General features: G+C 40.3%; 1 protein-coding gene across 3 annotated transcripts in view; it reads right to left on the bottom strand.

Annotated features, from left to right (window-relative positions):
- ripor3 (RIPOR family member 3) overlaps positions 1–15747 on the bottom strand; it is a 122718-nt gene that overhangs the window by 61048 nt on the left and 45923 nt on the right. For all 3 annotated transcript variants that reach the window (XM_034083972.2, XM_034083970.2, XM_071203214.1), the window contains one exon: positions 74–172. In XM_034083972.2, coding sequence (XP_033939863.1) covers positions 74–171 — 98 coding nt within the window. In that variant the 5' untranslated portion in view covers position 172. The remainder of the gene's footprint in view (positions 1–73; positions 173–15747) is intronic.

Here is a 15747-nt window from a genome sequence, read left to right on the forward strand (position 1 = left end):
ACTGCAGCAATTCAAGGCAGATAAAATGCTTATATTTTCATACATCTCAGAGCTGTAACAATTCGTTACTCACCGCCGTCGTCCACTCAGAGAGCTGAACCCGGTGAAGGAGCGGCTCCTGTTGACCAAACCTCCATCAGAGGGGGAGTCGAATCGCAGCTTCACCGACATCCTGTAGAGAAAGACAGACTAATTACAGCTTTGGGACATTGCAACAAACAAACAATCCCTGCGTCCTAAATATTCTCCAATTAACACCAAACGACCATAACTTTGACAAGACAGAGAAATTCAACCACATCTATTTTAAAAGTCGAAATGACGGTACTCTCACTTGTTTCTTACCAAACCATTATCTTTAAACATAAATTAGTTGTAAGAAGATCTTGTTATTGCAAAAATGAATTAGCATCCGTCACCTGTTACTTTGTGTGCAAGACATTTTTATATTGCTATTTAGGAAGGTAATACTAAATGATGAAGCCAAGAATGGAGCGTTTTAATGAATTCTAGCACACCTATTTTCACGTCCCTTCAACTCACACGCAAAGTGCTTAAATCAAAAGGGAAAGACCACCCTCAACTCTCAGCCAATCCAAAACTGAAAAACAGAGCACATGCATCTCTGGGACACATTAAAAGAGACGGGAACATCCTGAAACAGACACACAAACATGTGCAAATACTGGACTGCAGATGGAAGACAGTTATATGTTTGCAGATACATTCTCAGTCTGGGTCTCTCAGATGGCACAGCATCAGATTTTAAGTCACGCTATCTGATGGACCTTGATTTTAAGGTGACCAGAATGTTTATTTCCACTGTGTACAACATGTTATAAGGGACCCACAATCTATCTTTATGCAAGGGATAGTGTGCAGCGAGGCGGTCTCTATGGGCAAAAGAACACCTGAATCTAGATCCCTCTGCAGGTGGTACTTTAAGTATATTTTGATGCTAATACTTATGTACTTTCACTTGAGTAACATTTTGAATGCAAGACTTTTTATTGTAACCGAGTATTCCTACACTCTGGTACTTTTACTCAAGTACAAGATCTGAACTTCTCCCACCTGACAATAAATCCTGAGAGGTTACCAAATGGTTATTTTCATTTTACAAATCCTGCACTCAGCTTTGCTTTCTCCAATATCATTGAAATGCAGCCAGATGCTGCTTCTTTTTTCGGTTTTCGCTAATTTCTTGACTTTTTCCGACGCGCTTGCATTTAAATCCGGCTTCCCGTCGCTCTGTGTAGCTGGCCTGTACCACTACGCTGTCTTTGGAGCGTCTTTCCCTCCCACCCTTCTTTCACATAATGGTATGATCCTAGTGTGTCCTCGCATATGATTGGCCGCATGGTAGCTCAGCAAAATAAAGTCCCGCCCCTGCCTGCATGTACAGCACTTTGGCCCGACCAAAAATCGTTTATAAATGTGCTATATAAATAAAACTTGATTTGATTTGTACGGAAGAGGATTAGGGCCACATGAATATTTTTTTTGGGAGGATTTAAAAAAATATTATTTTTTTTTGTTCTGGGAAAAAAGTCACAATTCTGACTTTAATCTCAGAATTCTGACTTTTTTCTCAGAACAAAAAAACATTTTTTTTTTTGGGAGAAAAAAGTCAGAATTCTGAGAAAAAAATCAGAATTCTGAGATTAAAGTCAGAATTCTGACTTTTTTCTCAGAACAAAAAAAATAAAAATTCTTTGGGAGAAAAAAGTCAGAAATACCGGTAACTGTCAGAATTCTGACTTCTGAATTCTGACTTTATTTGGTGGTGTGTTCACAAACTACAACAAACTTGCATATTGACTACATTACATATTCTCCAGTTGCAGAACACAAACCTGACTTGACAGAAATGTAATTTGTTCATGTAATTCAAGACCTTTTAATACTGCTAAGATGTTTAAGGATTCAAACAAGAACAGTTGCATGCTTCATTGTTCTTATATGGAAACAGACAGTTGTAAAATACAATGTCAATGATATGCCACTTACCCAGGTGAATAACTTGAGTAAAAGCATGAATGTGGAGCTAACCCCTTATCTGACCATTGACTGGAATATAAAGTTGCAAAGCAAGTGCCTTGTTCAAAGCATACTTGTTTATTTAGAACATGTGTTATACTAGTGTAAAAAGTAATTAAGACATCATCTTAAAATAATGCTTAAAATGTTTTATGATCAAATGTTTCCTCAGTTGTCACATTGCCTTGATTCCAAATGTCTTGTTAAAGTTTCAAGTGGTGGACTGGGTGGTTCTTCTAAACAAGTAGATACACATACACACTTTCCCTATACACACACACACACACACACACACACACACACACACACACACACACACACACACACACACACACACACACACACACACACACACACACACACACACACACACACACACACACACACACACACACACACACACACACACACACACACACACACACACACACACACACACACACACACACACACACACACACACACACACACACACACACACACACACACACACACACAACTCTCAGATGTGCATATAAACAGACTGAACTAGTCTTCTACCAGTTATCTTAGTTATGAGAAGTTATGATTACAATTGTTTGCTTTTTACTAAGATTGCAAGTATTGCTTTGATACTGAAAGACATTCTGAAGGTAAATTGTATTATGTCTCAACATCTGTTTTGCAGGCATTGTTGTGTGCAACAAAACCTATCTTTTATTTTTGGATACTTTAATAATTGTTATTGCACTGGCACATTACAGGCAGATATTTGTTCCGTTTCTATATTTCACATCTTGTGGATCAACCAATAATTTAAAAAAAAAAAGCAAAGCAAAAGGGCTGTAATTTTCCGGTCATCCTTGTGCGGAATTGCCTACTGCAATGTGTAAATCTCTCACTGAAGCTGGTTCTACAGTTACCGGTATTTCTGACTTTTTTCTCCCAAAGAATTTTTTTTGTTTTGTTCTGAGAAAAAAGTCAGAATTCTGAGATTAAAGTCAGAATTCTGAGATTAAAGTCAGAATTCTGACTTTTTTCCCAGAACAAAATTATTTTTTTTTAAATGGAGACCCCTGAATTAAAGTATCAAGTCACCTCAAGTCAGAAGGCTCAAGTCCAAGTCAAGTCCCGATTCATTGGTGTACAAGTCCAAGTGTTTTGTGATTTTGTCAAGTCGAGTCCAAAGTCATCAAATTGGTGACTCGAGTCCACACCTCTGTTACAGGGCACTGGCCAGTGGCGTAACTATCCAGTCCATGGGCCCTTGGCAGACAGAGCCGGCCAAGGGCCCATGCAAAAATAAAATTGGGGCCCCAATGGCATTGACCGGTTCTCATACTGCCCAACAGTCTGAATATCTTGAAAAGTACCATTGCAAAAGTGTGCAATTTTGTAAAAGCATATCAGATATATCAAGTCAGACATTATAATATATGCTTTAAGATTAAAGCATGTCAAATGCACTAGTATAAACCCAAAAGAGTAGCAAATAATAGTAAAACGTTTGATGTTAAAATGAGCATAAGATGCCCCCTTTAATCCATCAGGATTTTAAATGAATTATGTCATCCTCTGATCTTCATCGATCTTCAACTTTTTAAGATAGTGAATGAGATCATACAGGTTTGTGAATGTCTTTCGCTTCCAATGCATGAATACAGTTTATTGTTCTTTATTTCACATGTAGCTGCTATAGTTCAAAACAAAGACGTCTAAAGATGTTGTGTTGCATGATGAATAATAATGGTTGTATATATGGCCGACTGCGTCTGACATTTCATCTGCATTAAATAAAACTTCAAAGAAAAAATATAATTGTATAGGTTTATGACCATTGGTTCATTCCCTGTATTATGATGAAGAGAAAAGAAAACATCCTGTCCTGTTTTGTTTTCATTCAGAGGTACACATGCTGCACATAAAAATGCTGTGTGTAAGTAAACGGTAACAAAGCTCTCTCACACACACACACACACACACCCACCCACCCACGCACACACTCACAGTCTGGATGCCATCTGCTCAGATGCTTTCATGTGGTTCCTGTTAGTTTGGTTGAAATAAAACAACAGCATCACTATTCTGTTTGTCTACATGTTCGTGAGCTTTAAATAAACTATCAAAAGGATAGTTTGGATGTTTTGAGGCGTGTTAGTGCAGTGGATGGAGATGAAGAAGCATTAATTAGCCACTTAAAAAAACAATAACAGTGAAGTCGTAGCTATTGTTTTAAATATGTCACTACTTTACCTTGTAGTGAGACAGCTATACAGTCAATGTTTCCAACAGGGAGCTGAAGCGATTCAAAACTTTTTTTTAACTAGCTCTGTTCAAAAGCACCAGACTCCATTGAGAAATTAGTTGCTGGTCTAGCCCTGCCTTAATCGCATAATTAGTTTCTCTTATTGTGTGCCTTTTGTGAAACTGAACTAACCAAATTCACAATACAAACTGACCGATTGAGCCAAAGGTGGACCAGCAACTCCTTGAAAATTACTCTTTGTTTCTATGTCCGGTGCTTTTAAACCCAGCATAGGCACATTCTTCTGTTCTATCAGAAAGGGCAGTCAGGCAGCATGTAAAGTGGTGAAAATAATCTAAATATAACATATGTATACTTTTTTTTAAAGGTGGATAAAATACGTTTTGCTGATACCTCGGTCCAAGGTAGTATATTGCTTTGTCTGCCTTTTTCTCCAAGCGTGTACTTAAATCCTCCATACTCAAAACATCCTAACTTTCCATTTAAAATATTTTCAAATCATCTTTACAAATATGTCTAATGTGGAAAAACTATTTTACAGATCCAGTCTGTTCATTGTTTAATTATTCTCTCTGTAGGTCTTCTGCATGGTAAAATCCTGAAATTAAATAAATAAACGGAATCAAGGTCAGCTGCCCCTGTGACGAGGATTCAAACCAACAGCATGAGCAGGAACACGCTGTCAGTGTAAGTAGTTTGCAGTCCTGATCCATGTTGTAAAAAACTCTCTGGTTCTGATGCCAGAACCAACAGAGTCACCAAGCAACCAGGCCTAACACACATGGAGGGATAAACCAGGTCTTCAACTGTACAACACACACCATTTTTTTTCTCCAATGTCACGTGTCTTTAAAAAAAAGTATAATCTTGGTTTATATGTCATCATTTCCTGTCTATTAACACTAACCCTTAGTCTAACCCCATTTCCTCCTCTTTGAATCACTCATTTCAAAAAGAGTGCAAAGTACTTTTTTAAAGAAACCTACAAGAATTAAATCAAATGACATTAAATAGATAGATAGATTCAACTTATTGTCATTACACAGTACAGGTACCATGTAACGAAATGGTTTCTTTGCATTTGACCCATCCTAGTGTTAGGAGCAGTGGGCTGCCATTATGTACGGCGCCCGAGGAGCAATGTAAGGAACGGTGCCTTGCTCAGGGACACCTCGGTAGCACTTGGTCTTTCCGGGACTTGAACTGGTGACCTTCCAGTTGCCAAGCCAAGTCCCTATGGGCGGTGGTGGCGAATTAGCTTCCTCTCCTTCTTGTTATTTTTATCCAACTATATCTCAGTTGTGTGTTAATTATTTTTTAAATGTATTTACATTTATTGTAAGCTTAATATATAAAATGCTCAATCATTCAATCTTAAAATGCAAAACTGTGAGAAATGAAGCGGAAACCTTCCAGCTGAAAAATGAAGTTAGCGCAGAGGTGCAACCAACTTCAATCCTTCCTTCAATTACCACTTGAGACAGGTTCCAAAAGTGAGTCAATTCCCATAGACACCCATGTTAAAATGCCTAACAGCAGAAATGAACATCTTAACAGTCTGGTACAAAAAAGTGTTTTTAATCTTTATAGCTAACATCCTGTTGATGACAACTGTACAGGGGGATCACTTTATAAAACGTACCCATTCAAATCTAGGCTAAAAGTTATGCATACTTAAAGGTGGGGTAGGTACATTTCAGAAACCGGCCCGAGTGCAAAACAATTTGAAAGTACACAGCCGAAAAGAATCCGCCCCTTCCTTCAGACTTCCTTACAGAGCACCTCCTCCAACACACATGAACGCGCACATGACGTCAGCAGACTGGTGAAAGTGGCCGCCTGTTGCTGGCGAGTCATTGAAGTACTGCTGCAATGCACGCCCAATGACGGCACGCCCAATGACGGCACGAGATACATTTGTGCGTGCACGAGATGGAAGGCTGACAGACAGGGCAGCAATCGTAGTTGTACTTTTTACAGTATTACGGCTTCCACAGATTAAAAATGGAATTATGAATTATAAATTAAATAATTTTTTTATACAGAGACGTTAAAAACCTATGGATTAACCGATTCAACCGCGTTTTTTCTCGTTTTAATGCTATTGAACACGTCTTTTGCTACGGTGAGACATCTCCCCTAGAAGCTACGTAAAGGTACGTGTTGTGATGTCTGTGTTTGCTTCCCCTGTCCGAGTTCGGATCACTCAGTGATGATACCATATACCTAAAATCTTGAGTTCTGTGCCAAAGTGCGTTAGCATTTTTCGCTCAGGGGTCATTTAGATGCTTCATATGAGACTTCTGTTTTGTTTTGGTAAAAATTGTTTGTATCGTCAGTTAGCTGAGATTATTTTCGTTAATCTGGTATAACACATTAATAGGTTCTTAAATATTAAGATCCCCTGAGACACAGTGTCGTGAAAAAAAAAAGTAAAGTACCCGCCGGGACTTTGGGGCTTAAGAGGTTAAAAAAACCGCAATATATACCGCAGGGAGAGAAAAAAATCGCGATGTCAGTTTTTTTCAATATCGTGCAGCCCTAATGCCAGGCATCCTGCAGCTGTCCAATGTGCGGGCGTTGGGTGACCTCGCTGCCAGGATTCAGCTCTGTTCTCATATATATGGTTCAGTCCTGGCTGAATGCCACATTAACCAGTTGGAACAAACCATGAGTGGAATGTAAAACTGATCACACTATCAAACCAGCATAAAGTCTATTGCTGCTGACACAGATATAAACTGTAGTAATCTCCACCTGTCTGCTCAGTTACAGTCTCTGGCTTCACACAGCATTTTTCAACATGTCAGTGCACAAAGAATCTTCAATTTGCAGCTGTCACAGTCAACTACGTCTTACAATTGTATTATTTTACCCTCATTCCTCAAGGATTTTGTTACATCTTCTGACAAACCTCCTCATGTTTGCAGAATCAAGTTTTTTTTCTTTGTGGTTCCGTGTAATCCTTAATTATATGGTACATCTGCTTCTCTAGATTTATTTCACAGGTGGAACAACTGTTACATTTGGATTAAGATTTTACAGACAACGTGTGGTGATTTATGAAATATGACACGGAGCTATACTGTACATTGAACTATCAAACAGTAGCATACATAAAGTAGTTTATTTGTTCCACCTCCCCAAAATGCTGCTTTCATAAAAAGCATCAGTGATTATATTCAAATACAATGATATATAACCCTCTGAAAGAACATTTGGTAAATTACTTTAAGTACTATGTTGTAACTGTACATGTTTGTGTGTCTGTTTAAGTCCCGAGGATGCATGCATTCATGTATGACTCTCACTCATTTCTTTCTAACTCTGATGTGTTCCTCACAGCAGTTAAATATAGCATCTCTGTTTCTGCTCTAAATATCCTTTTCCTGTCGTCTCTCTCCCAGTGTAAAGTGAAGGTCTCCTTAAAAAGGAACTTTTCCACAGATGTTAAAGATGTGGACTTTTCAATGCAGCACTCTCTATCACTTATATCATGTTTTGTAATACCCATATTTTTTGTTATTCCCACTGCATCTGTTCACTCATTTTCCTTTTTCTGCATTGTGTATATTTCTTTCGGTGGTGAAAAAAAATACTCAAATCTATATCCAGTATCAATAAAGCTTTATCTTATATTATACTTAAAGTGGACATATCATGCTATATTTGAACAATATATTGTAGGGCCATACCTATATAAAGTATATAAATATAGTTTTTTTTTCAAAATACCAAAAAGATCCTGCATTTTAGCCATGCCTCATTTCGTGTTTTATTCTTATAGAAGTAAGAAGAAAGTAATGGGGCAGAAACCCTCCTTTTTATGCAGCGGTCCAGACATAGACATATTCAGTTGCCAGTTACTTTTGGCACTAGGGCAGGGATATCTAGATACTTTCCAAGGTTTGACATAATTAATTGTGCTACTTTTAAAGCAAGCAACGATGCTTTCAAATCTGTAATTAAAAAGCTCCTCAAAAACACTATCGAAGCAGTTCCTGCCGTTGCTATGTTAGTTCAAACAGTAAAAACGGACTATTTTTCTTAGCGGATGCATGTCAATTTAAATCAATACGTACAACTATTTTTTAAATCAATAAAATCATTTTCTAAATCCATAAAAGCATTTAAATTAATATTGGGAGTCATGTCGTTACTTTGTCGAGAATGTGGCCATGTAATAAGCGGGATAATGTGCACATTCTTTCACACACACATACGGGTTTTGGGCCGAGGGCGACACCGTACTTCCGGTATGCGCCATTTCACGCGAGGTGCAAGCAGAATATCATAGTCTATTGCCTTAATCAATATAGTCAACTCTAAAATACCACATACAGTGGGGCAAAAAAGTATTTAGTCAGCCACCAATTGTGCAAGTTCTCCCACTTAAAAAGATGAGAGAGGCCTGCGATTTTCATCCTAGGTATACCTCAACTATGAGAGACAGAATGAGAAAGAAAAAATCCAGAAAATCACATTGTCTGATTTTTAAAGAATTTATTTGCAAATTATGGTGGAAAATAAGTATTTGGTCAATAACAAAAGTTCATCTCAATACTTTGTTATATACCCTTTGTTGGCAATGACAGAGGTCAAACGTTTCCTGTAAGTCTTCACACTGTTGCTGATATTTTGGCCCATTCCTCCATGCAGATCTCCTCTAGAGCAGTGATGTTTTGGAGCTGTCGCTGGGCAACACGGACTTTCAACTCCAAAGATTTTCTATGGGGTTGAGATCTGGAGACTGGCTAGGCCACTCCAGGACCTTGAAATGCTTCTTACGAAGCCACTCCTTCATTGCCCGGGCGGTGTGTTTGGGATCATTGTCATGCTGAAATACCCAGCCACGTTTCATCTTCAATGCCCTTGCTGATGGAAGGAGGTTGTCACTCAAAATCTCACGATACATGGCCCCATTCATTATTTCCTTTACACAGATCAGTCGTCCTGGTCCCTTTGCAGAAAAACAGCCCCAAAGCATGATGTTTCCACACCCATGTTTCACAGTAGGTATGGTGTTCTTTGGATGCAACTCAGCATTCTTTCTCCTCCAAACACGTCTAGTTGAGTTTTTACCAATAAGTTCTATTTTGGTTTCATCTGACCATATGACATTCTCCCAATCCTTTTCTGGATCATCTAAATGCTCTCTAGCAAACTTCAGACGGGCCTGGACATGTACTGGCTTAAGCAGGGGGACACGTCTGGCACTGCAGGATTTGAGTCCCTGGCGGCGTAGTGTGTTACTGATGGTAGCCTTAGTTTCTTTGGTCCCAGCTCTCTGCAGGTCATTGACTAGGTCCCCCCGTGTGGTTCTGGGATTTTTGCTCACCATTCTTGTGATCATTTTGACCCCACGGGGTGAGATCTTGCGTGGAGCCCCAGATCGAGGGAGATTATCAGTGGTCTTGTATGTCTTCCATTTTCTAATAATTGCTCCCACAGTTGATTTCTTCACACCAAGCTGCTTACCTATTGCAGATTCAGTCTTCCCAGCCTGGTGCAGGTCTACAATTTTGTTTCTGGTGTCCTTTGACAGCTCTTTGGTCTTGGCCATAGTGGAGTTTGGAGTGTGACTGTTTGAGGTTGTGGACAGGTGTCTTTTATACTGATAACGAGTTCAAACAGGTGCCATTAATACAGTTAACGAGTGGAGAACAGAGGAGGCTCTTAAAGAAGAAGTTACAGGTCTGTGAGAGCCAGAAATCTTGTTTGTTTGTAGGTGACCAAATACTTATTTTACCGAGGAATTTACCAATGAATTCATAAAAAATCCTACAATGTGATTTCCTGGATTCTTTCCACCCATTCTGTCTCTCATAGTTGAAGTGTACCTAGTATGAAAATTACAGGCCTCTCTCATCTTTTTAAGTGGGAGAACTTGCACAATTGGTGGCTGACTAAATACTTTGTTGCCCCACTGTATATGCAATGGCATGATAATATTATTGTGACAAGTGAGCTATTCACCTGGGGGGTATACTGCGAAGCAGGATTTTCGCTTAGCCGGCTAAATTCAGGGAAAACTCCGGCTTTCCGGTCATCCGAAGCTGGTTCTCTTTTTAGCAGGCTAGATCTCCATGGTAATATATGCTAAGCAGCTAACCTGGTCGGGACCAGGTTAGGTTGCAGGCTAAGAGCTCAACTCAGTGAAAGCACCGCCTGCTGACCAATCAGAGCTCAGTGTGCGGAGTTTAAAGCGATCAAGTCATATTACAGGAGAAAGGAAATACAGAAAAACTGCCGTCGCAGGAAAGATGGCCGGCAAAAATCACCGACTGTGTGAACGTGAACATTAATAGAATATCACCTCCCATCTTCAGAGCAATCTGACTATTATAACATTAGCGTTAAGAAAGCTTACTTAAATATCGGCCACAACATAAGTAACCGGATCAAAGTACATTAAGTACAGTCCGCGGCATATCACTTCATAATGTATCATATATCTCCTTATCTGAGTCAGCTGAGCCGTATCTGGCCGTGCAACACTCACAGTGTCACATACTGTATGCAGAAGTATTATTTTAAGCAACACATTAAGTTGACGAAACACTCGAGACAAATGTAATTGAAGTCAGATCGTGTTTTAGACGGGGCAGTGATATCATAAACCTGTTAATGTACGCATTCAAACACTTTTTTCTTTTGCCAGCTGTATTCACCTTGCAGGTGCAGCTATGTGGCTTTTATCCTGGATAACGTGTTTAAGTCATGGATGTTTAAAGTTGAACTTCTTCATTTTTGACTAGTATTAAAGTTAACTTTTCATTCAGGAAGTATGACGCTGCGCTGTCAGTACGCTTCTCCATGTTTGTGATTGGTCGAATGCTCCAAATACCACCCCTTTCATGTGAACGCGCACCTAACTAGATAGGACACGGCTGGCTTGAGCGATCCACTTGATAACCCGTGTCGTAGGACCGTTTAGCGAGAGCGCGTATGTTTTGGATTAGGCCAACCGGCTAACTCAAACATATCCAGGTTAGGTTGAACCAGGTTCGTAGTATAGGCCCCTGGTGTTTCCAGAAGATAGACGTAGATGCTGCCAAAATAGACCGAAGGCCACTTTCGAGAGTCGTTTATCCATACATCTGCAGGCAGTCTGTAAGGACAATCGGACAACCCACACAGCTCTAGTTTACGCTGGTAACGACCTAGAGCACACCCCTCAAGTCCAGAGATGTAATCCGAAGACATGCAGCGATTTCTTCGGTCGTTCATTCAGAAAAAAAACCTAGTGCGCTCTGCCTGGCTACGTTAGCTAGCTGTTTATATTAGCACCTCCAGGATATTTGCACCTCCAGGAAAATGGCGTATTTATATATATATATGGCGCGCGTTGCATTGTGGGTAGCTCGTGACGTCACTGTGTGTGAAAGAATTGCATAATGTGCCTTCATGCCGATCTAGATCCCTCCGCTTCGCGTCAGGCTCCTGATCAGCCTGTCGTGTTCTTCTCCCCATAATGATCGCGTCGCTGCACATTATCCCTTACATATGATTATATAGAGTCATTATTCATTTGTTTTAAAGCAGGAGGCACAAAAGCTTGCCTCGGGGAGGGAGAAAAAGAGCCACAGCGGAGAATAAACAGAAGGGCAACCATGGCAACCATGCAAGGGAAGTCTTCTTTGCTGCTTTTGTGGCAGACTACAGCGCCACTTACAGGCCTGGCATATGTACTACAGCGTCTCCAGCGCTTTCGAGCAGCAATGGCCGGCCGTGGCCCAACCTCTCATTCCCTTGATAGGTGGAGAATTGACCAATAAGCGCCACTTTACTGACGTAAGTAAAGTGTTCAAATCTGGATCAGTCTGTATCAGATCTGTTGCAGCCCCTTTTTTTAGAGATGTGGGTATGGAGGAAAATAGAGAGGGTTGTGTTTTCTGACACTTGGTGAGTTCCCTGGAACACCGGGGACACATATTCATGTATAAAAGACGTACAAAAGTGCATTTTGCATGAAAGGTCACCTTTAAATAAAAGATGCAATACAGCTCTGTAAAAATACTTTTACCAGATTCAAAATGTCCCTTCAGTTCAAGTGAAGTAACTACCGCTGCTTTAAATTACGGTGAACTAAATGCGTGTTTTGCATTCATAAAAAGCGAGATGTGTGTCTCCTTTTTGTATTAATTTCATTATCCAAAAAAACACAGATTCCTTCATTTTTCTTTTGTTGATAGTTATCAACACATTTATTTGTTGGTAATTTTCTTTACCTTTACATCCTGCTGTTTTCATTCAGACTAGCCCCAGACCAGCTGATTTCACTGATGATTGATTGGCTGTTGTCTGGAGGTGTGCTGCTGCAGCTTCTTGATTCATTCTGATTGAAAATGACTGACAGACACTTGTGTAAATGCAACTGAGAGCACGTAAAAAAGACATGGAAACGCAAGTTATTGTTGTAATTATTAACATTAATAATATCTGTGGCTTGTGCTTCAAATTTGAATGGAGGGAGGTACATTCCTCCAGTGATGAAGAATGCAGGAAGGGTGCAGACGGATGACATTGAATGTGTGTGTGTGTGTGTGTGTGTGTGTGTGTGTGTGTGTGTGTGTGTGTGTGTGTGTGTGTGTGTGTGTGTGTGTGTGTGTGTGTTTTTGAAGGGTGTCTGGAGGAAAGTAATGGGGGAGATCTGGTCTTAAGAAATTAGCCTTGACCGGCAAGTGATTTACGGGGTCCCATGTGGTGAAGAGGTGGGAGGTCGGAAGCCTCTGTCTGTGTATGTGTTTGTGTGTGATTGTGTGTGTAAAAGAGTGTCTGGCATGGTACAGAGCAATTAGCATGTAACAGACTCTCACAAGGGGCCTGTACTTCGTCTGTGGTGGCGACGCACACACATTTGCACACTTATGTCACATTAAACACTTACATCTTTACACACACACACACGCACACACACGCACGCACGCACGCACACACACACACACACACACACACACACACACACACACACACACACACACACACACACACACACACACACACACACACACACACACACACACACACACACACACACACACACACACACACACACACATCCAATAGAGCACCTGTGGGATGTGGTGGGACGAGAGATTCGTAGCGGAATTCTATACCACGAAGAATTAAGGCAGTTCTGAAGGCAGAAGGGGGTTCAACCCGGTACTAGCAAGGTGTAGCTAATAAAGTGGCCAGTGAGTGTAATGACATCTCTGTGTAACACTGAAAATTATCATTATGATCATCCTTTTAACAATTATATATCATTTTGTCAAACTGAATGAAACGTAATGTTTTTACCGGCTCCGGCTGCCGCTGCACGTCAACATTGCTAACGTTAGCGCTCGATTTCGAGGATGATGTATGACAAAAAAAACTGTCTAATTTTGTCAGTTTAGCTGTTACATCTCCTTGTTCTCTCTTGTCCTTTCTCTTTTGAGCACTGCTCTTGTGCTTAGGCTTGCTGTACATTATAAATGCAAGCTATTACATTTTTTATATTGCTACCGAACTTGCTGCTGCTAGCTACAGTACAGTACAGGTTTATTAAACGGTTCGCTCGTCACGCAAGGTATCACATGACATGAAAGGGAGCAAGGTCATTGGACAGACAAATTACCAATTAATTTAGGTTGCTCGGTTACTTTGAAGTGACACCGGCTGCACCGTCGATAGTTACGCCACTGGGTCGACATCTGACTCATTAAAATAAATTGACTTGGTTTAAGAATAGTGCGTTTTAAAGTTTTTTTAGGTCTTTGCCATCTTTTTTCCAAAACCAGGAATGTGACACTCACCATGAATGCATTCATCTGATGCAAAAGCCTATGTATGTGTCTGTCTGAGTGTGTATGTCTGTGTGTGTTTATGTGTGTGTGTTTCTGGGGTCTCCCCTCGTTGTGTAGCCCCCTAGATCCCTCCTGTGTCTCCCCGACGGTGGAAAGATGTTTTTCGTTATCTTTTGTTCCTCCTCCCATCCGTCCCTTTTATTTGTGGTTTGTCTTTCAATCCTTTTATTCCTCTACTCATTTATCTCCCCTCCCTGGCTCACAGATGATCTGTGATCATTGAAAGACAGCTTTAAATTACTTTGAATGCTCCTCTGGGACTTTGCCCCTTTCCAAGTAAACAGAATCCACAAAACATATTTTATCGTATTAAGAGCAGCAAACAAACAAATCCCTCAGTTTATGGTGCCATACATTGTTGGATCAAATAGATTCCACTGCATGACAACAGAAAGAGAAAGGGAGAGAGAGAGAGAGAGAGAGAGAGAGATTAAATAAACGTGTCATAAATGAAAACATTTGTTCATCTCAAAGATGTTTCTTTCCCAGTTCCACTCGTCACCTCTGGCTCAGTCCCAGTAGAAACATTATTGAGGGGTCAGAGGTCATAGCTGACTTAAGTCCCCCCGGGGTGAGGAACTATGCTGTTCTGGATGGACAGACACACACACACACACACACACACACACACACACACACACACACACACACACACACACACACACACACACACACACACACACACACACACACACACACACACACACACACACACACACACACACACACACACACACACACACACACACACACACACACACACACACACACACACACACACCACTATGAGCCTTTAGCAGTCGGTGGGCAGCAAGGCTCTGCTAGGCTAAATAAATATCAGGGCTACAGCTAGGAGCTCAGTGTAACCAAGGGAAATCTTGCAGGATTTGACATTTGTTGGCCAACTCAATGAACTTGGGCTGACTGACATGCACTTGAGAAGAAGGGTTGGCTTTAATAAACACATCAAAAGTCAAGGGTGTGGACGGACATCTGTTTTATTCTTCTTTATCCAGTTTAATGTTGCATCATTGACTTCTACTGTTTATCCTTGGAAACGCCTCACAGTGCCAAAAAAGTTCTGTCTGTAGGAGTGAGGGGATCTTGAACCAGGGTATCAAAACTTCTGAAGGTCAAAGATGGAGGTCGAGAACAATATTAGAACCGCCAAAGCCGCAGCTGTTTTTCGATTGTATGTAACTTTTTTTCAATAAAATATTAAAGTATTTTCCTGAAAGTGTGTTGTGTTGGTTGTGTAGCACCCTCTGTTGTTAAAAATTGTCAATATGAAGTCAGAATGAAAACAAAATTGCCATTTATACCTATACGCGCCAGCGGGTAATTAATTTCATTCATTCATAGATAGAGAGAGATAGACAGATAGATAGTTATAGATAGTGTAACATCTTGGATAATACAAGATCTTGGATGACTGAGCTCACATTGATGACGTATCATTACATTACATTGCATTTAGCTGACGCTTTTATCCAAAGCGACTTACAATAAATACATTCGACCAGGAAGACACAACCTTGAAGAAAACGGAATCATATAAGTACATCAGGTTTCATAGAGCCAAGCATTTCAAGTGCTACTCAACAGGCTATA

Source organism: Pseudochaenichthys georgianus, chromosome 5 (genome assembly GCF_902827115.2).
Source record: "Pseudochaenichthys georgianus chromosome 5, fPseGeo1.2, whole genome shotgun sequence".
Lineage (NCBI taxonomy): Eukaryota > Metazoa > Chordata > Actinopteri > Perciformes > Channichthyidae > Pseudochaenichthys > Pseudochaenichthys georgianus.